The 22,761-nt window shown below is 36.3% G+C and overlaps 1 protein-coding gene across 1 annotated transcript in view; it reads right to left on the bottom strand.

The window, feature by feature from the left end:
• The window catches only part of CEP85L (centrosomal protein 85 like), a 132,079-nt gene that overhangs the window by 15,652 nt on the left and 93,666 nt on the right, over positions 1–22,761 (bottom strand). Inside the window, exons 5-10 of the mRNA XM_052645508.1 lie at positions 21,337–21,454; positions 16,095–16,274; positions 11,840–11,992; positions 9,631–9,785; positions 6,021–6,138; positions 4,968–5,018 (exon numbers count right to left, since the gene is read on the bottom strand). Of these exons, the coding sequence (XP_052501468.1) occupies positions 4,968–5,018; positions 6,021–6,138; positions 9,631–9,785; positions 11,840–11,992; positions 16,095–16,274; positions 21,337–21,454 (775 nt within the window). The remainder of the gene's footprint in view (positions 1–4,967; positions 5,019–6,020; positions 6,139–9,630; positions 9,786–11,839; positions 11,993–16,094; positions 16,275–21,336; positions 21,455–22,761) is intronic.

The following is a 22,761-nucleotide window of genomic DNA, read 5'->3' as shown; positions in this document are numbered from 1 at the left end:
ACTTTGGGCACACCTGTCAAAATCTCAGCAAATTCATGTATAAAAATATGCTCTTTCTTACTTTGTATGATTACTGTTGAGGTCTAGGGATAGTAAACATAAACCAGAAAGAACCGTTCCTATAACATATAATATCATCACCCAGAACCATCACTGACATCTCTTCATTTGACAACAGAGGTTCCATTTCTCACTTTGCCCTAACTGTGGACAAATATTAAATCACTTTCCCTCATTCTTCCAAACTGATAAAAGAGAATTTTCAAAGTATTTTAAAACTAAGCAATAAATAATGAATATGCAAGCCCCGTAAAAATCACATTTCTTAAGGTTTCTATTTAATAATAATTAAAGACAGTGTCCAGCTCAAATTCCTTTCTTAACTATCATCTTGCTACCTGATATAACATTACAAACCATCTGCCTGAGAGTTCTGCTTTTACAATGATGACAGGAAGAGCTGCTCAGAACTAGTCCCCAAGGGAACTGGTGAAAAATCATTTAAGTGCATAAATCCTTTCCATGAGAACACTTTTTAATGTGTTAGAAAAAACAAGTAAACAAGTAAATCTTTTTACTTTGTATGGCCTCTGCCTAAAGATTATAATGGTAACATAAGATGGTAAGATTTCACTGGAATCAAATTTACATGGGTGAAATATACTTTTGAGAAATAAATAGGAAGGAAGGTAGTAATGCCCAAAGAACTCATTCACACTCAGACTGTAGCCAGGTTTACGGAAATGACGGGAAACATTCTACTGCAAAATGTCTTTTCTATTGTACACTGACAGAAGAAGAACCTTTTAAGAGGAGAAGCCTGTTTAGCTACACTGGTTTCGTGGATAAAAGGAAAGGCAATATTTCTAAAGGATCAACTAGTAATCAAGGTATTCACACCAGTTAACAATATTACCTTGACAGCTGAACAAAACATCTGCGTTTTTATAGCACTGAATTCAATTTCAAAATTACTGTACACTTTTACACGAAGTAAAACCTTTTCTATATTCAACAACAAATACATTATAATCGATAGAAGACTGAGTTCTCCCCAAACTTCAAAGTTGTGAATCAATAAACTTGTCACTGACCTAAATCAGTATTTATTTGACTTCTGATACACAGCACCGAAGAATTGATGCTTTTGAACTGTGGTGCTGGAGAAGACTCTTGATAGTCCCTTGGACTGCAAGGGGATCCAACAACAAGTCAATCGTAAAGGAAATCTGTCCTGAATATTCGTTGGAAGGACTGATGCTGAAGCTGAAACTCCAGTACCTTAGCCACCTGATGTGAAGAACTGACTCACTGGAAAAGACCCTGATGCTGGCAAAGACTGAAGGCAGGAGGAGAAGGGGACAACAGAGGAAGAGATGGTTGGATGGCATCACTGACTTGATGGACAAACTCGGAGTTTGAGCAAGCTCCAGGAGTTGGGGATGGACAGGAAGGCCTGGCATGCTGCAGTCCATGGGGTCACAAAAAGACATGACTGAGGGACTGAACTGAACTGAACACATCTTATAGTATAGTAAAGTCACTCAGTCATGTCCGACTCTTTGTGACCCCACGGACTGCAGCCCACCAGGCTCCTCCGTCCATGGGATTCTCCAGGCAAGAACACTGGAGTCGGTTGCCGTTTCCTTCTCCAGGGGATCTTCCCGACCCAGGGATCAAACCCAGACCTTCCCACGTTGCAGCCAGATGCTTAGCCGCCAGAATCACCAGGGAAGCCCTAAATTATGGTATGTGCTCATTATAAAATGTTTATTTAAAAAGAACGAAGTAGTTTTTAATTTACTGACATGAAATGATCAGTATATATTATTAGATAAAAATGTACAGCACAAAACAATATTTATTATATTATCTCACTATTTAAATACAAACATATAAAGAATTACATTTAAGTGAATGCATAGGAAAATGTCTACAAAGATACAATTTTGTTAACTAGTTATCTCTGGAGCGAAGAGCAGAACAGGATAGGGAGGATGACACTTTTATATTGCTTGGATTTTTAAATAACAAGAATGTCATTTTTAACTTAAAGGGAATAGTTAAAAAATGGAAAGAAACTATTAATATTATGTACTGGAAAGCTAAGAAAAACTAGTAACACAGAAGCATCTTATCTGACTTAAAGAAGGTTTCAACCACATAGATAACCATGTTAGAATTGACTTTCAGAGGATGCTAACGACTATTACATTTCTGTGAATAATTACCATCAGTGAGTAACCTCACTCTAAACAATGACTTCACTGGCTCCTAATAAATCAAACTCTAGAAACAGATTATATATTAGGGTCCAATCCCTGGAAATGAATTTTATATTACCCAAAACTATTAAAGTTGATCAAAAGTAAAATAAATGTATGTTTCAAAGATGTTTTTTAGATATTTAAATATTCCTTTGAAGGGATTTTTCTGCAGTATTCTTAAAAAATATATCCATGGGCCTAAGAACTCCTTTTTCTGCTAAATTTTCCTGTAGCAAGCATAGGCATTTTTCACTGCTTCAAGAACTGCAAAATCTTCTAGGATTTTCTATCTTGACAATATTCACTTCCAAGATAATATTCACCAATGCCTGTGAAAGTACCAGAATAAAGAAAGCCGAGAATAGGGCATAATCATAACAGTGGAATTTTTGCTAGTTATTATGGAGTTTTAGGGTTAGCAAGAGAGTAAAAATAGATTACCTGCATTTAAAACTTAACTTCTATTAAAAAAAATTTTTTTTTTCCTAGATAGAAAGACTTATTGTGCTAACACACACATACACACAGAAATGGTAGGGAGAGGAAGTAATCCAAAAGGACACAGGAGTCAGATCAAAGAGCTGCCAATGCCCCAAACTGGAACAATTTGAGCAACAAAGTACAACAGTATTAAATTATAACCCAAGGCATAAAACATAGCCATGAATCCATATTGATGTAAATAAATGTGGCAAAAGAGACAAACTTCCCATTATAAAAAAATTACAAGGACTTCCTGGTGGTACAGTGGGTAAGAATCTGCCTGCCAATGCAGGGAACCCAGATGCAATCCCTGGTCAGGGAAGGTCCCACATGCTGCGGAGCAACTAACCCCACGTGCCACCACTGCTGAGCCCTCCCTCTAGTCCTCGAGCCACAACCACCGAAGCCCGTGAACTCAGAGCCCACGCTCTGCAATAAGAGAAGCCGCTGCATGAGAAGCCCAGCACCGCAACCAAGAGCAGGCCTGCTTGCTGCAACTAGAGAACGCCTGCACACAGCAGCAAAGATCCAGAGCAACCAAGCAGAAACATTCTTCAATGGCTATAAAAGGTTTCCAATACCAAAGGACAAGGCTGACTGTCCTTCATTCGCATTGAGATAGTTTTTATTAGATTTACTTCTTGGAAAATGTTACCAATTAAATAAAAATTCCTTTCACTGTGGTCCGTGATAAGAAGTTAGATAATGGCTGAGGAAACCAACCATCTCTCGCTTTGAATGGCTTATAGAACAACGGAAGGAACACACATTAAAAAGAGAAACCTCTGCGGATCAATCCAGTAAGTCCACAGGCATGCCGAAATGGACTAGTATTCGATCACACTGACAGATCACTTAACATGGTCAAAAGACAGAGCAGACTGTCCATAAATTCTGATGCTCAAACCACTTATGTGATTCTTTTTTATTTCCAGCTTTGAGAATACTCCAATCAGGAGATACAAAAATACAAATGTCTTCAGCGTAACTTGTCCAGTGGTTTCCTATCACCTGAAGAATAAAACATGAAAACATAGCATCCCCTTGTGTGATCTGGCCTCGGGCTACCTTCTCCCACCCGTCAGCTCTCGCTGGGTCTCACAGCAGGGCTCTCCACACCAGCCGCCTTCCTGCTCATCAGGGAGCACACCCAGGGCACAGCCACACTCAGGGCCCTGGCTGCTCTCCCTGCCTGGAATGTTCTTCCCCTGGTTAACTCCATGCAAATCTATATCCAAATGTGACTTACTCAGGGAAAACTTCATGGCCGCTGTATCTAACGCAACATGATCTGTCATTGCCCCCTATCCGTTTTTTTATTTTTAATAATAGCACATATTTCTTCTTGGGGCCTCCCTGGTGGCTCAGTTGGTAAAGAATCTGCCTGCAGTGCAGGAGACGTGGGTTCGAACCCTGGGTTGGGAAGATCCCCTGGAGATGGGAACAGCTACCCACTCCAGTATTCTGGCCTGGAGAATTCCATGGACTGCATAGTCCTTGGGGTCACAAAGAGTCGGACACGACCGAGAGACTTTCACTTCACTTCTCTGCTTGGCATTATACTTCCATTTCTCCAACTCGCCCCACTAAAATGGCCAGGGACTTGCTTTGTTCACTGACGAACCTCCAGTGCTAAGAACAGCACCTGGCATATATGCAGGGGCTCAGTAAATATTTGGCAAATCAATAAAGGAATGAAAATCCACTTAATCTACAAATTTTGGTTTGTATTATGGGTCAGACAACCCTAAGCTCTAGATAGTAGGTGATCCACAGAAGTCTCCACACCATGAAGAAAATAAGCAGGAGGAACAGACACAAATACGCACAGTGTTATACTTTGACAATGCAGAAAAATAACATTCAGAATTAGTAGGAGGGGGTGGGTTCTTGCCCAGTCACAATGAACTGAAAACAGTCTGTTGTCTTTAAATAGCCCATCATTGATGGTCTTACCCAAATGTGTTCTCAGTAGTAGAGACAGACTACATACACCCAGTTGAAAAGACGCAAGGTAAGGAACAGAGAACAATTTTTTGAAGAAATGATTTACCAAGAATCATTTTTGTTCTAAAAAACTGAAAGATTAAGATTAAAGAATTTATAATGTAATCTCCACTGTTATTAATATTTTTATACAAAACATATATGCTTTAATATTTTTAGATATGTAATTGAGCATACAGCTTGATTAAAAATGTACAAAATAGTCCTTACCTGAATTTCCAAAATCATTCTGTCAATCTCATCTTGTTGGCTATCTATTATCTAGAATATAGGAAATATATCAGTCTGAATCAAAATTTTTTTCATTGCTTTTTTAGAACTACTAAATCACAAGAAAACAAACGCACAGAATCATGAATTTAAAAAAAAAATCAAAATGTGATTTTTTTTTTACAGAAGTATTTATACAAAGCATCCTTTAAATAGCCATCTGATTTGGATCACACATATATAAAACTGCAAATGTCTTACTCTAGTTCTTGATAAACCTTTAATCTTTACTTTTTATAAAAACAAATTTGGGGAAGTTCCCTGATGGTTCAGTGGCTAAAACTCTGTGCTCCCAATGCAGGGAAGCCGGTTCTGATCCTCGGTCAGGGAACTAGATACCACCCCAAGCAACAGTTGGATGCCACACCTAAGGATCCTGTGAGCCACAAATAAGACCTGGCACAACCAAACAAACAAATATTAAAAAAATAGTAAGTTTGTAACAGATTTTGAATAATTTAGGAAAGAAAAAGATATCCTTTTGTTTTTGCTAAGAAATAACATAACTTCTTTAGTTTGGATTTAATTTACAGTTACTTAAATTGCTATTTTTTTTCCTAATAAAGACATTTAAACTAAAAATTCTATAAAAGCTGCTGCTGCTGCTGCTGCTAAGTCGCTTCAGTTGTATCTGACTCTGTGCGACCCCATAGATGGCAGCCCACCAGGCTTCCCCGGCCCTGGGATTCTCCAGGCAAGAACAACTGGAGTGGGTTGCCATTTCCTTCTCCAATGCATGAAACTGAAAAGTGAAAGTTTAGTCGCTTAGTTGTGTCTGACTCCTAGCAACCCCATGGACTGTGTAGCCCACCAGGCTCCTCCATCTATGGGATTTTCCAGGAAAGAGCACTGGAGTGGGGTGCCATTGCCTTCTCCGTAAAAGCTGCTAAATATTAGTAAAAATATAAATCAAATAAAGTAAATAAGCTATATATATACACACATATCTACAGATTTCACTATCAAAGTTCACTATTAAAGATATGTACTGACCTTATTGGCATTCTCATTTTGTTGTCTCAGGTTATCATTTTCATTCTGAAGCTGTTTTGCATCTAACATAGGAAGGCGAATTCCATCTTCAAGGCATCTTTCTACTTTTTGCTGCAAACTGTTTTAGAGAGACATAATTATATGAAGAAAATAAGCTCTATGTGCTGATTTTGGTAGATGACTTCAACATAAATGAAGTCTCTTCTTAGGGTCTATATTTTAACCAAGCAATAATAAAAACCTACAGAGAGTAGATGAATAAGTTTGAGTACTTATATTTCTTATAAGTAAAAAATATAATGGAGGTTGATCATCTTTTCAGAAACAGCAAATGTGAGACCAGATTCAAGACCAGATTTGCTTAGTATGTGAAATCCTTAGGCCCTAGCGAAGTCCCTCATGACCCTAATCTGGGCTCCACAATCTAAATTCTGTTCTGTCCCTCCTTCTCAAAAGGCGAGTTCCTTAATTAAGATGACTGTGGTAGGGAGCCTAAGAACATGGATATATGTCTTTTGCCCTTCATTCTGAGTTCAGCAGCAGTTTGTTCGTAAAGATATCTGTTACCTAAATCAGCAGAATTACATTTCTCCTTCATGAATGAAAGCAACAATCCAGTTCCTTTTTACAATAATCTGCATTTCTATCAACAGCTTTTTAAAATTTCCTTCAGCATTCTTATTAACTTCATTCTGAACCTGGGACGTAGTAGACTGGAAAGGTCAGTTTCATTTATTCCTTTAGGGAATTCTCTTGATCTTTTAATTGGGAGCGGTTCCTTAGGTTCTGCATTTTACTTACATTTCTCTAACTGTGAGTTTAGGAGAAACAGTTACCTAAAGGTCTTGAAGGGGCTGTTTTGTGGGGGTATCTCTGTGTAGTCTGTCTGAATATAATTTTTTTGATGCAAGGGCTGCTTTTAGTATGGATTCCTGCCATGTCTTTCCTCACTCTGTGCTGGCCCAACAGGTATGACTGGTGTTGTGGTGACCAGAATCTGTATTGGATGTTGAGTGGGGCCTCCTCTTTGAAAAGCAATAATCTTATACATTTATTATGTGACATAACAGTTCCTCATGCTATGCTTGGCACAGAGTTGCATTTATGAGGAAACAATAAAAAGGAAGCCCCTCTGGTATATTAAGAAAAAAAGATAAGGGCAGGGCGGTAGGTGTTAGGTTTGAGAAAGGAAGATTCGTATTTAGGTTAAAAGAAACTGTGCCATAACAACAATGACCCAAACCAAAACAAAACAGCAAGACACCTAGAAATAGTTTTGCTTTAGCACGTAGTCATATTCAAGAGCTGCAGCCTACTAAAAGAAACAGAGTTCCTTTAAGGTGGACTTTTATGTTTTCACTGTTTTCCTCTTTCAACTATTGTGGCTGTCATGTTTTACCTCCCCTTCCATATCCCTCATAAAGAGGAAATGCCACATCTAGCCTGTGGACAAAGAATTGACAGTCCAAAATAGTACAATGAGGTATTCAGATGTGTTCATAAATAATGGCACCAGAGAAATTTTTACATATTATAAATATACTGTATGGCTTTGTAATATACTATTACTTGTCATAAAAGTATCTGCTTTTTCAGTCTAAGAGTGAAAAATATGTTATTTCTATCTCAGAATGTTTTTGTCCCAATTCAGTGCTAAGATACTATTTCTATGTATTTATTACAAACATTTCAAGAAAAATAAATTACATTAAAACTGTTAAGGCTTCTCATTAAGAAGAAAACAAAAGAGTCAGTGATGTGGAAGGAAAAATGTACTCTGTCATGTAAAAATATCAAAAAAGTATTCCTTCACATATACATTCTCATTTTGTTTATGTTATGAAGCATGCTCATTTAGAAAAGTAATAAATCTCTTGAACAGCAAAGGTACCAACTACTGCATTATTGTGAATCCCTTCCACATATTTTACTTAAGATTTTCATTTCTAAGTGAAAAAGTTTTGCCTCATTTTTAAATCCCAAAAGCTCTTACATATTCACAAAGCAGGAAACTTGGGAATAGTATATAAAAACAGATCAATGTAATGATATAATTTATAGTCACATAATACATCTTAAATTCTTCTGAAACTTAAGGAATACTAACTACATCATATAGTTGAGGAAAACTGAAATAACATTCCTGCCCCCGAAGTCAGGAGACACTATAGGCATACAAGTACTGGATAATTTTAGAACACCTTCTGGAGTCCTTTATGTTTATCAGAAATCAAGAGAAATTTCCTGGGATGATGTCATCTCAGGATCAAAGATACTGAAAATACGGAAAATGAATTCTGAAATGCACTAAACTAAATCTTTCCAAACCAAGAACACCAAGCTCGATGTTCTCCAAAAGCATAATAAAAGAGAAAATAGAAGTGAAAGAGAAGATATGGAATCAAATTAAACATGTGAAAGCACGCAGTGGAACAAAACAAACATTCAAATTATTTTCAGGTGTTCCTAGTTCTACTCATAAAAACACAGCTTGCATTTGTGACTGTAACACTCTATAAAACAGAACAAATGCATTGTCCCTTGGCCTTTTGTCTTAAGATTAAAGAAAGATACATGGTTGAATTAACAGAGGTCAGGAAGCTGTTTTGAGACTAGAGAATAGGATATAAGGTGTGGAGTAATAAAAAAGCAATTTAATATCAAGAAGGCAGAAAACAGGAGAAAAATAAAGGTAGAGGCAAAGGGGTATGGATTTTTTTGAAGCTGAGATTAGAGACACTGAGGACTAGAAATCAGAGGTTTTCTGCACTGAAATCCAAGGGGAAAATGTAGACGAGACATATTAAGACTTAGAAAATAGTAGTAAAGCAATATTAACATAGAATTATCGGAAGGATTTTGACTAAAAAAATTTTGTTGAGTTATACATAATTGATACAAGCATTAAGAGTGTCTTTCTCAAATTCAGTTTTTTGTTGCTTTGTTGTTTTCCTCTTAGGATAGTTTTACTGCTAACAGTTGATCATCTATTAAGGTTTTCTAAGTTCTAAAAAACAGAGTATATGTAGATGAATATACTGCCTCATTTTCTAGGTTTTTCAGGAATCTAATATCAATTTTCATTGACATTAACAAAATATACGAGCAAATAATATGCCCTGCAGTTCTAACTATATTAAATTAGAAGAGTCTTGCGAGGCAAGGGAATGTGAGAAAACTTGGAAGGTGCCTGGCAAAGAGCCACATCTGTTACTCTGCGGTCAGGTGAAATGGGACCAGTTACTCGGACAGGTCCCATTAAGGGGTGCAGTCCGGCTGCCCTGCTTTTTGTTATTTAGAATTTTTACTTATTGACAAAGCCATTAGATAAAGGGTCTGTGTTAATACTTCCTGTTTTCAACTGGTGTCTTTTTAAAAAACTATTCTCATCTAAAATCGTCTAAAACCAAGATGTCAGTACACTGGATCAAATAAACTGCAACTGAGACAATCTATTTCGATGACATAATACTTTTGGTTATCAACAGTACATCTTTAAGAAAAATAATAGAGCACCAATTATAAATTAATGCATTTTAAGTGAAAATGCTCTTTGAAAAATAAAGAATAAACTAAAAATAACATAAAAGGATTACTGAGGGTTTCTTACCTCTGAACTGTAGTTACCAACTCCTTTTCTTTCTTTTTCTGGCATATTAGCTGTGCCTCTTTTTCTTGATATTGTTTTTTGAACTCTTCAAGCTTTTTTTCCACATCTATCAAAGTCTCTTGCAAATTCTTGTTTTTTTCTTCTAGAACTTGAAGCTAAAGAGAAATTTGTTAAAGTTCATAACACAAAGAATATCAAATGTGTTCCTACTAGAAATCGATACCAGGCTCTCAAGAATTCGTAGACTGACTGTTAAAACCACGCTATCTTCATCTCATGTATAGCACTCAACACTTTATCTCTTCCTTTGCATAAAGGGAGCCTAGAGAATGGGATTATGGAGAAGAGCAGAATACAGCCAGAAATTTCTGGAAGCCATAGAGAGAAAGGTGAATAATCTCAGTTTGGGGATATGGTTCTATTTTTATTTGTGGCAAAATATACGTAACATAAAATCTGCCATCTTAATAACCATTTTTAAATGTACAATTCAGTAGAGTTCGGTACATTCGCACTGTCGTAAACTAATCACCAGAACTCTTTTCATCTTGCAAAACAAACTTTCTATCTATTAACAACTCTCCATCTGCATCTCCCCTCAACCCCTGGCAAGCACCCTTCGACTTTCTGTCTCTATGTCTCTACGAATTTGATTACTTTAGGTACCTCATACCTATTTTTCTCTGATTCATTTATCTTTAATCTGTTTATCTGTGTGATTGGCTTATTTCACTTAGCAAATGTCCATAAGCTCACCCATGTTGCAGTATGTGTAAGAAAGCCGTTCCTTTTTAAGGCTATAATGTATGTATGCATCACAGTTTGATCATCCGTTCGCCCACTGATGGACACTGGAGCTTCCTCTACATTCTGGCTATTGGAGATAACGCTGCTATGAACACACATTGTGAATGAACACCTGTTTGAGACTCTGCTTGCCATTATTTTTAGTATATACCCAGAAGCAGAACTAATGGAGCATATAGTCATTGTTTTTAATATTTTTGAGGACTGTCATATGGTTTACAATAGTGGCTGCACCATACTACATTCCCACCAACAGTGCACAAGGAATTAGAATTTCTCCACATCACCACCAATGCTTGTTACTTTCCGTTTTTTAGGTATTAGCCATCCTAATGGGAATAATATGGTATGAATACACATTTTAAAATCTGCAGTCCTCTCTGTTCCTGCTCAAACCCTTGTGGGTCCTTCTTTAATCCCTTCATGATATCACCATCTCTTCGTTTCACAACGTATAAATCAACATAAACAGAGAATGTGCTGTTGGTCTGAAGTCTTCAGAATAATGATACACCACGGATTAGACCGATGGTTCTCATCCCTCCACTCCCTGCAGGACACATTTGTGAAAGTCTGTAGACATTTTTGGTTTAGGGGGAAGAAAAGGAGCAGTGCTATCAGCATCCAGTAGATAGAGGCCAGAAATGTTGTTGAGCAACCTTTAACGCCCAGGATAGGGTCAAACAACAAAATATTACTTGCCCTCAAATATCAATAGTACGGAGATTGAAAATCCCATGATCAGAAAGACTTTGAGAAAAGACTAAAAAGTAGGTTGAATGGACTATTCCAAATTTGTAGCATTTACAAATAAGGCCTCAAGAGGAAAGGCCTCACCAGGGTTGGTAAAAGGACTTTGCATGAGATATTGCTAAGAAAGGAAAACAGTCAGCAGTCAGAGGAGTGAATGGAGGTCATAGATTAAAGTATAAGAAAGAATTTATGGAAAGATTAAGAAGAATGATGAAAACAAGACAAGTATCTAGAAAGATAGTCCAAAAAGGTCTTGTTAAGCCTCGGTGGCTCCCAGAGAACACTGGGAAAGGTCAGAACTGAGGTGCACGTGGTGCGTGCGTGGAGTGGGGTGTCAGTGGTTTAGAAACTGTAGAGTAGAACAGTCAGGGTTAAGACAGGTTCATCGCGCAGGAAACCACGTGTTAATTAAGAACAAGAAAGACCTACTCATGCTTAAATGAACAAAGTTTCTAATTAAAGTTAATCCTAAAAACGGCAATTAAGCATACAGATTTAACTTACAATTAGCCAAATATACAACCAAAAATTTTAATTATAAAAATTTACAAAATGAATGAAACACTATAAATTTCGTATGTCAAAAGAGTCAATTCAAAAAAGAATATGTTTCCTGCCATTTAAAGATCAGCATTTTATTTCATGTTACCTGTAGACTCTGACTCTGCACATCATCAAGAGTTGGAAGATCAGCCAGATACTTTTCCAAGGTCTCAATTCTTCTCTGCTTTTCTTTGTTCTGTTCAGACTCCTTCTGGCATTTCTTTTTCAAGCTACTAATGTATCTATCTCTGGTTTTAAGCTAAAAAAAAGATTAAGAATCTTTAGGGGTTTCGTGTCAAAAAATAACAATATTATTATTATATAAACAGCCTAATCTTAGGCATCACTGAATTCGCCAACAGTTTCAGATATAGCTAACATCACTTCCAACTTACGTATGAGTTACCTTATTTCATAAATTCTAAGATTCACATTTTTGCAAATTCTCATATCACTGAAATTAAGAGTTTGGGAATTTTTATTTGCTTTACAACTGATGATGTCCTATAAACTGCAGTCAGCCAGGCTGCAGGAATGATATAGTTTTTATTGTCTGCATATGTGCAAATTTAGTCAAGACTATTCATATGTCATTTCAACAGTATTATGTGCAATTTGAAATAGTGCTAAGTGTAAATGACATTTAAAATACTTTTGAAATGTTACATTATAGTTTGGCATTGAAAAATAATTTTATAAAGTTTGGCATTGAAAAACCAACTTATTTTGGCATTGTTTCTGTCTTGGTACCCAGAAAAACAGGAACAGTTTCAGGGTATAATTCTGAAATCAGTGAAGCAAGTATTCATCTCTGGAATGATGACTTTAATTTATTTCTTGCAAAGTTTTGTGCAATGTTTTATGTGAATTAAGAAAAGAAGATATCTATAAGTAATTAAAGCTGTTTTGTTACTTACAGACAAAGGAATTGCTTATCGTGTACTAAATAAAGTAATGCAATCAAAGCCAGGACACTTACCAAAATGATCAAATACTTAAGAACAAATAATGGGACTAATGAGAGTAATCCACAGCTCAAGCAAGACTGTTGCGAAAGCATTGTGTCAAACTGAGCTTGCAGCATATTTTCCTTCCAAAAATTATATAAAATAAAAACGTATTTTATCATTAATGCCACCCTAGGACTGATGAAATACGTTACCTGAACACCTACTAGAGAACATATACAATTCATAATACTAGTAAATCCCAATTTGTACAGGTTGAACCTCAGATTTTTATGTGCTATTTGTTTTTGCCTTTCCATCTGGAATATACAAATCTTTAGATTCTGTAGAGATACTACTGCTACAGCTCTTTCATACTCAAGTTCAATTAAAAACAAAGCATGTACAAATAGTTGCCTAAAAAGTAAACTCTAGACTATGTTTACTTTAAATTGCCTGTCTTTCAGACATTTAATATTATTTCACAAGCTTATAGGGTTGTAAAATAACTTTATAGCCTTTTCTCATATTCACCATGGAAATAAGTAGTAATCAGTAGTATAATGGATTACTCTTCCAAATTTTATAAAAGCTAATGCTTGGCCACAATCTAGTTTCTTTTGTGCTTTATCTAATTTCTTTCAGGTCCACTGTATAACAACTCTTATTAAAACAATTTCAATTAGAAAAACACATCACATTGCATTTCATCTATTTATTCCATTAATAAAATTAGGAGCCACTTAGTTCTTTGGGTCAGGAGCAACACTGGTAAAAATAGACAAATCCTACTATGTGCTGGGGCTTTCTTAGGACTAAAATCAAGGTGCTGGTGTGACAATTTAACTTGTTCTCTACCAGAACTTACGGATGTTGGCACTGGTTGTGACCTGCAAAGACCACACCACCCCGTTTTTGCCTTAGCAAATGACCCTGCAAGTTACATAACTAACCAGTCTACTTTTACAGCACGCTCCCTAATTTACACTTAATTGTTTAACTGTCTTAAACGTGACATAATTGTGACCTCAGAAAGGAGCCACTAGAATATTTAGTCAGGTTGACTTCTACCGTGCAAAGGCGTCCTCAGTTCAGTTCAGTCGCTCAGTCGTGTCCGACTCTTTGCGACCCCATGAATCGCAGCACGCCAGGCCTCCCTGTCCATCACCATCTCCCAGAGTTCACTCAGACTCACGTACATCGAGTCCGTGATGCCATCCAGCCATCTCATCCTCAGTCGTCCCCTTCTCCTCCTGCCCCTAATCCCTCCCAGCATCAGAGTCTTTTCCAATGAGTCAACTCTTCACATGAGGTGGCCAAAGTACTGGAGCTTCAGCTTCAGCATCATTCCCTCCAAAGAAATCCCAGGGCTGATCTCCTTCAGAATGGACTGGTTGGATCTCCTTGCAGTACAAGGGACTCTCAAGAGTCTTCTCCAACACCACAGTTCAAAAGGTATCTTCTTTTTCTCTGGTTGGTCAACTCTCTTCTTTGCTATCATGTCAAGCTTGCTGCTCTGGATCACAGATCTTGGCCAACACTTGATCAGACATCATCTCTGTTATCTGTGACCACAAGCAGCTGATCACACATAATTACTGGATCTAGTTTTCTTGCTTTTCTTTACTCTGCTAACTGATGAGAAGTTCTCTATTTTCTGGTTTTTGTTTATTTAACTTCCAAGTTTTGTGTTTCAGATTAATAGAGGTCACTGAATTTTGAACGCCAGTAATTACCTACGGGTAAATGAATTGATGCTTTCAAACTGTTGGGGTGAAGAAGACTCTCAAGAGTCCCTTGGACTGCAAGGAGATCAAACTAGTCAATCCTAAAGGAAACCAACCCTGAATATGCCGAAGCTCCAATATTTTGGCCACCTGAGGCCAAGAGCCAACTCACTGGAAAAGACCCTGATGCTGGGACAGATTGAAGGCAGGGGGAGAGGGGGACAACAGATGAGAGGGTTGGATGGCATCACTAACTCAGTGGACATGAGTTTAAGCCAACTCCAGGAGATGGTGAAGGACAGGGAAGTCTGGCAAGCTGCAGTCCATGCAGTTACAAAGAGGAGGACATAACTTAGTGACTGAACAACAGCAACACACAATGAAAAGAAAAGGGAAGTGTTAGTCACCGAGTCATGTCTGACTCTTCATAAGTCTATGGACTGCAGCCTGCCAGGCTCCTTTGTCCATGGAATTTTCCAGGCAAGAATACTAGAGTGTGTAACCATTCCCTTCTTCAGAGGATCTTCCTAACCCAGGGACTGAACCTGGGTCTTCTGTATTGCAGGCAGATTCTTTACTGTCTGAGCTACCAGGGAAGCCATCAAATGAGACAATGCTAATAAATCTTTCTTATTTTAGTTATAAAAAGATAAGATTTTTCTTTCAAGTATTACACAATACTGAGTGAGATCATTCCTAGAAGGCAATAGGAGAGTTCCATTTTAGAAGAAATTTACAAACAGATTTATTTTTCTTTATTTTAAATACAATTATTAGAACAAAACAGATTAGGGAGAAAGTATTTTCCTCTAATTTTTTTAAATAAATTATTATTAGAACCAAGGCAGCAAACAAAGAGTTAAATTGTCTTGAATTTTAAGTCTAGCTTTTCAACAATTTCTATCTGCCATGTAAAATGTCAAATTATTTTTGGAAGATAAAAAATTTTAGCTCGTGTGTGTGTGCATACACACATGTATATCTATACTGACTCAAACATATCAATGAGTTTCTTATCAATAGTGCCAATCTTGTCTACAGAAAACCATAGTGACTGCCTTAAGATCACCTGAATGGGAGGTTAGTTTATAGAACAGTAAGTTAAGTGTAACAAGAGAAATCTAAAGCCAGTTCTACAACTAAGTAGCTGCTTAAGATGATTTTTAAATGATACTATAATGGAATGAGATGAAGTATGTGAAAATTCTTTAATAAAGGCAGAAAGGTCAAATAAATGTACAGATGTATTGTGTATATATAGGCATCTGGCTTTCAGCTACTTATTCTATTCAAGGGCTTCACCTTATATAACTTGAAGTCATGTGCTTCTGAAAGAAAGACCACTTTTATTTCATTTAGCAATCCTTCATACCATACATGACAAAGATACAGGACCCAAAAAGGAAAAGGAGAAAAGTTATTGGTGTCACATCTCAGCATAGGCAACTAAAAAGAGCTTTACTATTATTTAGAAAGACATAACATAATATACAATGGTATTTTTGTTTCTCAAAAAAAATGCCTGGATTTTTGTAGATTTTGCACAGGGTTTCTCAAAAGTTACTGTAAAACTATTCACTTTAGTATAATAAACTTGTTAAGATACCTGGCATACAGTACATAACAAAAAAAATCGTATGCTGAAGGAATGCCCTTGGCCTTATTCAACTTTATTAAAAATACCTACCTTTTCCTCCAGTTTCTTCTTCTCTTCACTAAATTGGCTTATTCTTTGTTTGAGAAACTGATTGAGCTGTAAAACTTCTTTCTCAGTAGATGCAAGCTTTTGCTCAAGTTCCTCGTGCTGGGAATGGGATGCTGACTGGTCTGAAAATGGAGTCTGGAGGGAGGTGTTCTCATATTGTGGCTATTCAGAAAGAGAAGCACACAGGCAAGGCTTTAAAAGTTTACTTGTCCTGAACCAATGGAAAGAAACTGGAAATGAGGGACAGTACAAAGAGCACACACAGGCCTTTAATGACAGACCTCGGCATTAACCCCAGCTCTCCTGCTTCAAAGTTATGTGCTGTGATCAATGCAAATTACCTACCATGGCCAAGTTACATGAAGTTCCTAGCACAAGGCAGAGCTAAATAAAAAGCAGCTATTATTTGGTTAAAAGGCATTAGAGTATAAAAAGGACATTATAAAGAAGTAAAAGTTCTGGGGAAATAAAGACGAAAGAAGTCTTTTCTCACAGGTGATCATTTTTAGCTAACAGGTAAATGAGATCCCTAATAAAGTTAATACATACCAATAAATACATATCAATAAGTATTAATGGAGTGTTTCCCCTAACCAGAAAGTAAGGGTCATGAAATCAGGAATTTCTGTCCATCTTAATTGTTCTTTTATCCTTATTTCATAGGGCAGTGGCTGGGCACAAGATGAGTTCAAAAATAATTGCTAAATGAACAGATGTATTATTCCCTTCACGAGCAAGGCTTTGAAGGAGAGTCAGACAAGATCTGAATGAGAGAAGATAAAGACAAATGATATATCTGATAAGAGGTTAATATCCAAAATACACAAAGAACTCGTACAACTCAACATCCGGGGCGGGGGGTGGGGGGGGGAAACACGATTGAAAAATGGACAGAGGACCTGAAAAATTTTTTTTCAAAGACATACAGATGGCCAACAGGCACATGAAAAGATGTTCGACATCACTAATTGTTGGGGAAACGCAGATCAAAGCCACAGTGAGATATGACCTCATACCTGGCAGAATGGCTATCATCAGAAAGACAACAAATAACCAGTGCTGGCCTTTCTTCAATTTTTAGCAAAACGAAGAAGGGTCTTTCGCATTTGAGTTTTTTCCATGCAAGCCTGTTAACTACAGGTTGAAATTTTGGTATAAGATATTATAAGTACAAACCACTCTTTGGTTCTAGTAATTCTACTACTGAAACAACTGAGGAAGTTTGAATTTTAGGATTAAGACCTGGTTCTCCTTTTCCACCTATGAGACTTAGCAGTGTCTAGTTCTCAGGTCATTTTGATTTTAAGGTTATTCAAAGTTTTTAATAGGCAAACAGAATTTACTTCTCAAGAGTTATATTTTTTATCGATAAATTAATTTAAAAGATATTTTATTTCAAAAATATACTTTTTAAACCTAGAATATACAGAATATTAAAAGCATAATTTCCTTTTTTAAATATACTAAGGAGTTAGGATGAACAAATTATGGACCCCAAAAATGTGCAAATACAAAACGCTGTGCATAAAAAGTAATGTTTATAAATCCAAGGGAAAAATCCCTTTGCTACTCTTCACAGAAATAGAATAAACAATCCTAAAGTTTGTATGGACCCAGAAAAGACCCTGGACAGCCAAAGTAATACTGAGAAAAAGAACAAAACCAGAAGCATCACACTTCTAGATTCCAAATTACCCTACAAATCACAGTAATGAAACTGGTACTGGCATTGACACACTGACCACTGAAACTGAATGGAGAGCCCAGAATCAAACTCTAAAATATAACGTCAACTCGTATTCAACAAGGAGCCAAGAGTGGGTATGGTGACGGGAAAACTGTAGAAACACATGCAGAACAATGAAAGTAGGCCCCTACATCACATGACTCACAAAAATTAACGTTAAGACCTGATACCATAAAACTCCTAGAAGTCATCGACACTTGTCTTGGCAATGACTTCTTTCTTACATAATGCCAAAAGGACAAACAACAAAAGCAACGATCAACAAATGAGACTAATCAAACTAAAAAAGAAGTACGGTTAAAGAAACAATTAACAAAATGAAAAGACAACCCACTGAATGGGAGAACATTTTACAAACCCCATATCAGATAAGGGGTTAAAATCCAAAATATATACAAGACTCATTCAGCTTCACAAAAGACAATCTGGTTTAAAAATAGGCAGAAGAACTAAACAGACATATTTTCAATGAGAAAATAAAAATGGCCAACAGACATATGGAAAAATGCTCAACATCACATTAGGGAATGCTAATCATCAGAGAAATTCAAATCAAAATCAAAATAATATCTTACCTCCCGAACATGTTAGAATGGTTATCATAAAGAAGACAAGGCATAAGGGGTGCTGGAAAGGGGACCGCTTAAACATGGTTGGTGGGAGTATAAATTAGCGTGGCCATTACAAAAAACAATATGATGGTTCCTCAAAAATATAAAAAAACAAATCTACCATAGGATCCAGCAATTTCATCTCTGGATATATACCCAGAAGAAAACATGATTTCTACAAGATACATGCGCTCCTATAGTTATCGCAGCATTATTTACAACAGCCAAGATAAGGCAACAATCCCAATGTCCATCAACGCATGAATGGATAAAAGCTGTAATACACAATGGAGTTTATTCAGCCATGAGAAAGGAGGATATCTTTGCACATACATAGATCTTGAGCACCTTATGCTAAATGAGATAAATCAGATAAAGAAAAGCAAGTACTGTATGAAACCACTTATACGTGGAATCTAAATAAATTAAACCTATAATAAACAGAGAGGACCTTCTTACCAGGGATCATGGGAAGGGGTGGAGCACCCACGGAGGGTAAGAGTGGTGTTTAAGGGTAAAATTTCAACAAGCAGTAAATATGCCACAAGTAGTTAATGCACAGTATAATGAATACAGACAACAATATTGTACTATAATTATGTAATGTGATGAATACCACTAAAATAGCAATCATATTACATACAAATGTATCAAAGCAACATGCCATACACCTTAAACACACACTGTGTGTGTGTGCTTAGTAACTCCGTCGTGTCTGACTCTTCTGTGACCCCATGGATCGTAGCCTGCCAGGCTCCTCTATCCATGGGAATTCTCCAGGCAAGAATACTGGAGTGGGTACCCAGTCCCTTCTTCAAGGGATGTTCTAGACCCAGGGGTGAAACCTAGATCTGCGTTGCAGGTGAATTCTTTACCCTCTGAGCCACAAGGGAAGCCCAAACTCATTCCATATTACATGTCAAATTTGTTTAATAAAATATAAAGAAAAATAAAAACTTCCTTCACTAAGGAGATTTTATTATCATATTAGTTGTTACTTCTAAACCTTTGCCATTTTATTCACTCTCTGTATCAATCTACTGAAAAAAATTTACGTATTTATTGTATCCATTTAGTACTGGAGGGGGTTCCTTGCTTTCTCTTTTATTAATTGCACTTACTTTTTTTAAAAAAGATTTTTTTTAATGTACCCCACTGTTAAAATGTTTACTGAATGTGTTACAATATTGCTTCTGTTCTATGTTTTTTGGGGGGTTTTTCTGGCCACGAGTCGTCTGGGATCTCTGACCAGGAATTGAACCTGCATTGGAAGGCAAAGTCTTAACCACTGGGGAGTCTCACACTTATCCTTTAAAATGAATTTCTCAACAGTATTTTAACTCCCCCACATAATTTAAAATTCTTATATTATTTTTAGCAACCCCATTTTCCTTATATTTCTATCTGTCCTTGCAGACTGACTTAAGAGAGCCCTCTACTGGTGTGATGCTGTGTCAAAAGACATTTTCTTTAAGCTTGCAGACAGACAATAAGTTTTATGTTTTTTGGTAATATAATAATAACTGTATAATTCAAGTAAAACCTTTATTCAGAATAATGAAGTTATAAGGAGAAACTGCATGGTTCTATTAAAATACTCTTATCAAAGCGAATTATACTACTTAAGCAGCACAGAAATACCACTTTCAAATAACTGAACACTACTAATCTCAGTATGATAGACACTTGCTGTCACATGGTGGAACTTTTAGATGACATCACATAACAACAAGGTATTTGATATATCAGTAACTGAAGTATGACAAACAAGCTGGAATCTCTATGTTAAGTGCCTCTGCCTCAAATAAGTCTGTTATTTGGTCTTTATTTATCATGTCCTGATTTTAATATAACAATGCCTTTAATAAAACTGCAAGTTTGAAAATATAATGGAGGAAAAAATTACACTTAAATTGATTTAATTCTGACAATAAAGATATAAACGGAAATGACCAAATAGAAGTACATACTACCATAAAGTATTTTGCCAAGAGTATTCATGTTCAAATAAATGATGCAAAAATGTTCACAGTGGTATTATTCACTACAGATAAAATATGGAATCCAGCCAAGTGTCCACTGAAAGATGAGCAGAAAAGCGAAACGTGGTGTACATCCAATGGGATGTTATTCGGCCTTAACAAGGAAGGAAATTCTGACACGTCTACAATATGGATGAACCTTGAGGATAGTACGCTAAGTGAAATATGCCAGCCACAAAAAGACAAATGCTACATAATTCCATTTAGCATGAGATATCTGGAGTAACTAAAAATCACAGAGACAGAAAGTAGAATGGTAGCTGCCACGGGTCAGGGAGTGAGATGGGGAGCTACTGTTTAATGAGCATAGTTTCAATTTCATAAGATTATGCATAGTAGTCCCAAACTAGAAAACAACCCAGATTTTGACAAGCAGAGATAGGATGGACAAATTATGCTGTTTCCATAAAATGGGAAATCAAGCAGCTGTAAAAGCAAAGGAAAGGGATGCTGCCTAGGTAATTACATGGAAATAGTCATTGTATTTTATGTAACTTCATATAATATGAAGAAAAAAGTAGTATGTTGAATATTTTATATGGTTTGATATCTTTTGTGTAGGAAAAAATAAATTTATCTGTGAGCTGTAACAAATGTCAACTCTGGAAGGCCACACTAGAAAGTGATAATAGTAGTTCCTGTTAGCGTGGGAAAAGCATGTGAACTGGGCAGATGGAAAACAGCACTGGAACAGCTTTCACTACACATATAAATATGAACCACAGGACAGACGGCTAATCCCCGAAATGTCCTAATCATACAGTTTAAGTATACGTTTGACAATGCTAGTAGAACAACCACCACAAAACCCTTTGTAATCTTACCTGCAAACCAGCCCCATAAGAATCCTCACAATTTACATAATGTCCTAACATGGCATGTTGGGCTCGTAATTCATTATCCCTTATTCTTTCATGCAGGTGGGTAATTTGTTGCTTCTGCCTGCAAAACATAAGTTGGGGTCACATTACACAAAACATACTTTTATAAGTTGATCTAATTAAAAGCAGAATTTTCAGTATTCTAATTTGGCATTAAGAGTCAGAAGTATGATCTTAAAATTCATAATAAGAAATCTTTTTAAATCACAGTACCATGAGATATGTTAAATATAGAAAAAAGTTCATACTGAGTACTTCTGGTTACTTAAAAGCACATAATCTTTTGTAGAATACTCTTTCTAGGTTCTGACAAAGTCATGCTTTGCTTTCTTTCTTCTTGCTGCCTAATATACAAACTCTTTCATTCTCAGTCAGGAATGCCTTTATCTTATTATCATTATTTCCATTCATCCAAATTCTTTTCAACACACAATACCAACTGAAACATCTGAAAAAACTCATTGTAAGGGGTGACAGTATTTTTATAAATATCATGTAGTTCCATTGCTGTTCTCTGCCTGCACCTATCTACAACATCCAGGTTGCATGATCTACGCAGGATGCAGTTCCAGGATGCAGAACTCACATGGTGGCAGATTTACATCTCTTGATAGCGCTGAAATTTCATTTTAATGTAGCCTCATGCTGGACCCGGACACACTGAAGTTCATGTATTTCCTCAGTGGATCATAACTTACTCTAATCAAATGGTATAACTTTTGTGAATTTTTCCTAAAACATTTGAAAACTGTTAATGTGTCAGGCAACATGCTAAGAGTTTGTATTATCATTAATCATCAAAAATTTAATAATAAGACTCATAATGAAGTTATAAGAGAGAGAGAGGGAAGACAGATTGAAATAAAAGAGGTGACCAAAGATATAGGGTGGAAAGAGGAAGACCAGTAAAATTTTACTAATTTGTTTATATTATGCTATAAAGTATGTGATAACATGTCTAAAAAAAATGGAACATCTTAATTTAAAAATATTTTATTACTAAAAAATGCCATCATTTGAGCCCTCAGCATTGTGTATGTTTCACACTTAATTACATGTGGAAGTAAAATCACATTATAATTTTGCTAGGTAAACTTTTAAAATCAGTGGTGAATTCTCTGGTATAGTGTGGATTTTTAAAAAAAATAGAATTCATATTAAATGTCCTCCTAACTCATCTGCTTTATAACCTGGGATTTATGATCAGATTCCCAAAGCGAGGCATATGTGTACATATCAGGTTATTAAGAGTTATTAAAACTCCAATTTCACATATATGATCAATTAACAGATGAGATTTTGCTCACAGCAATTTACAGTACAGCTTTCATTTTGAGATAGATCTCGTAATGCAAGATGGGGTATTTA

The sequence above is a fragment of the Budorcas taxicolor genome, chromosome 9 (genome assembly GCF_023091745.1).
Source record: "Budorcas taxicolor isolate Tak-1 chromosome 9, Takin1.1, whole genome shotgun sequence".
NCBI classification, from domain to species: domain Eukaryota; kingdom Metazoa; phylum Chordata; class Mammalia; order Artiodactyla; family Bovidae; genus Budorcas; species Budorcas taxicolor.
Note: the sequence above shows the minus strand (reverse complement) of the source record. Positions and strands in the feature narration are given on the sequence as shown.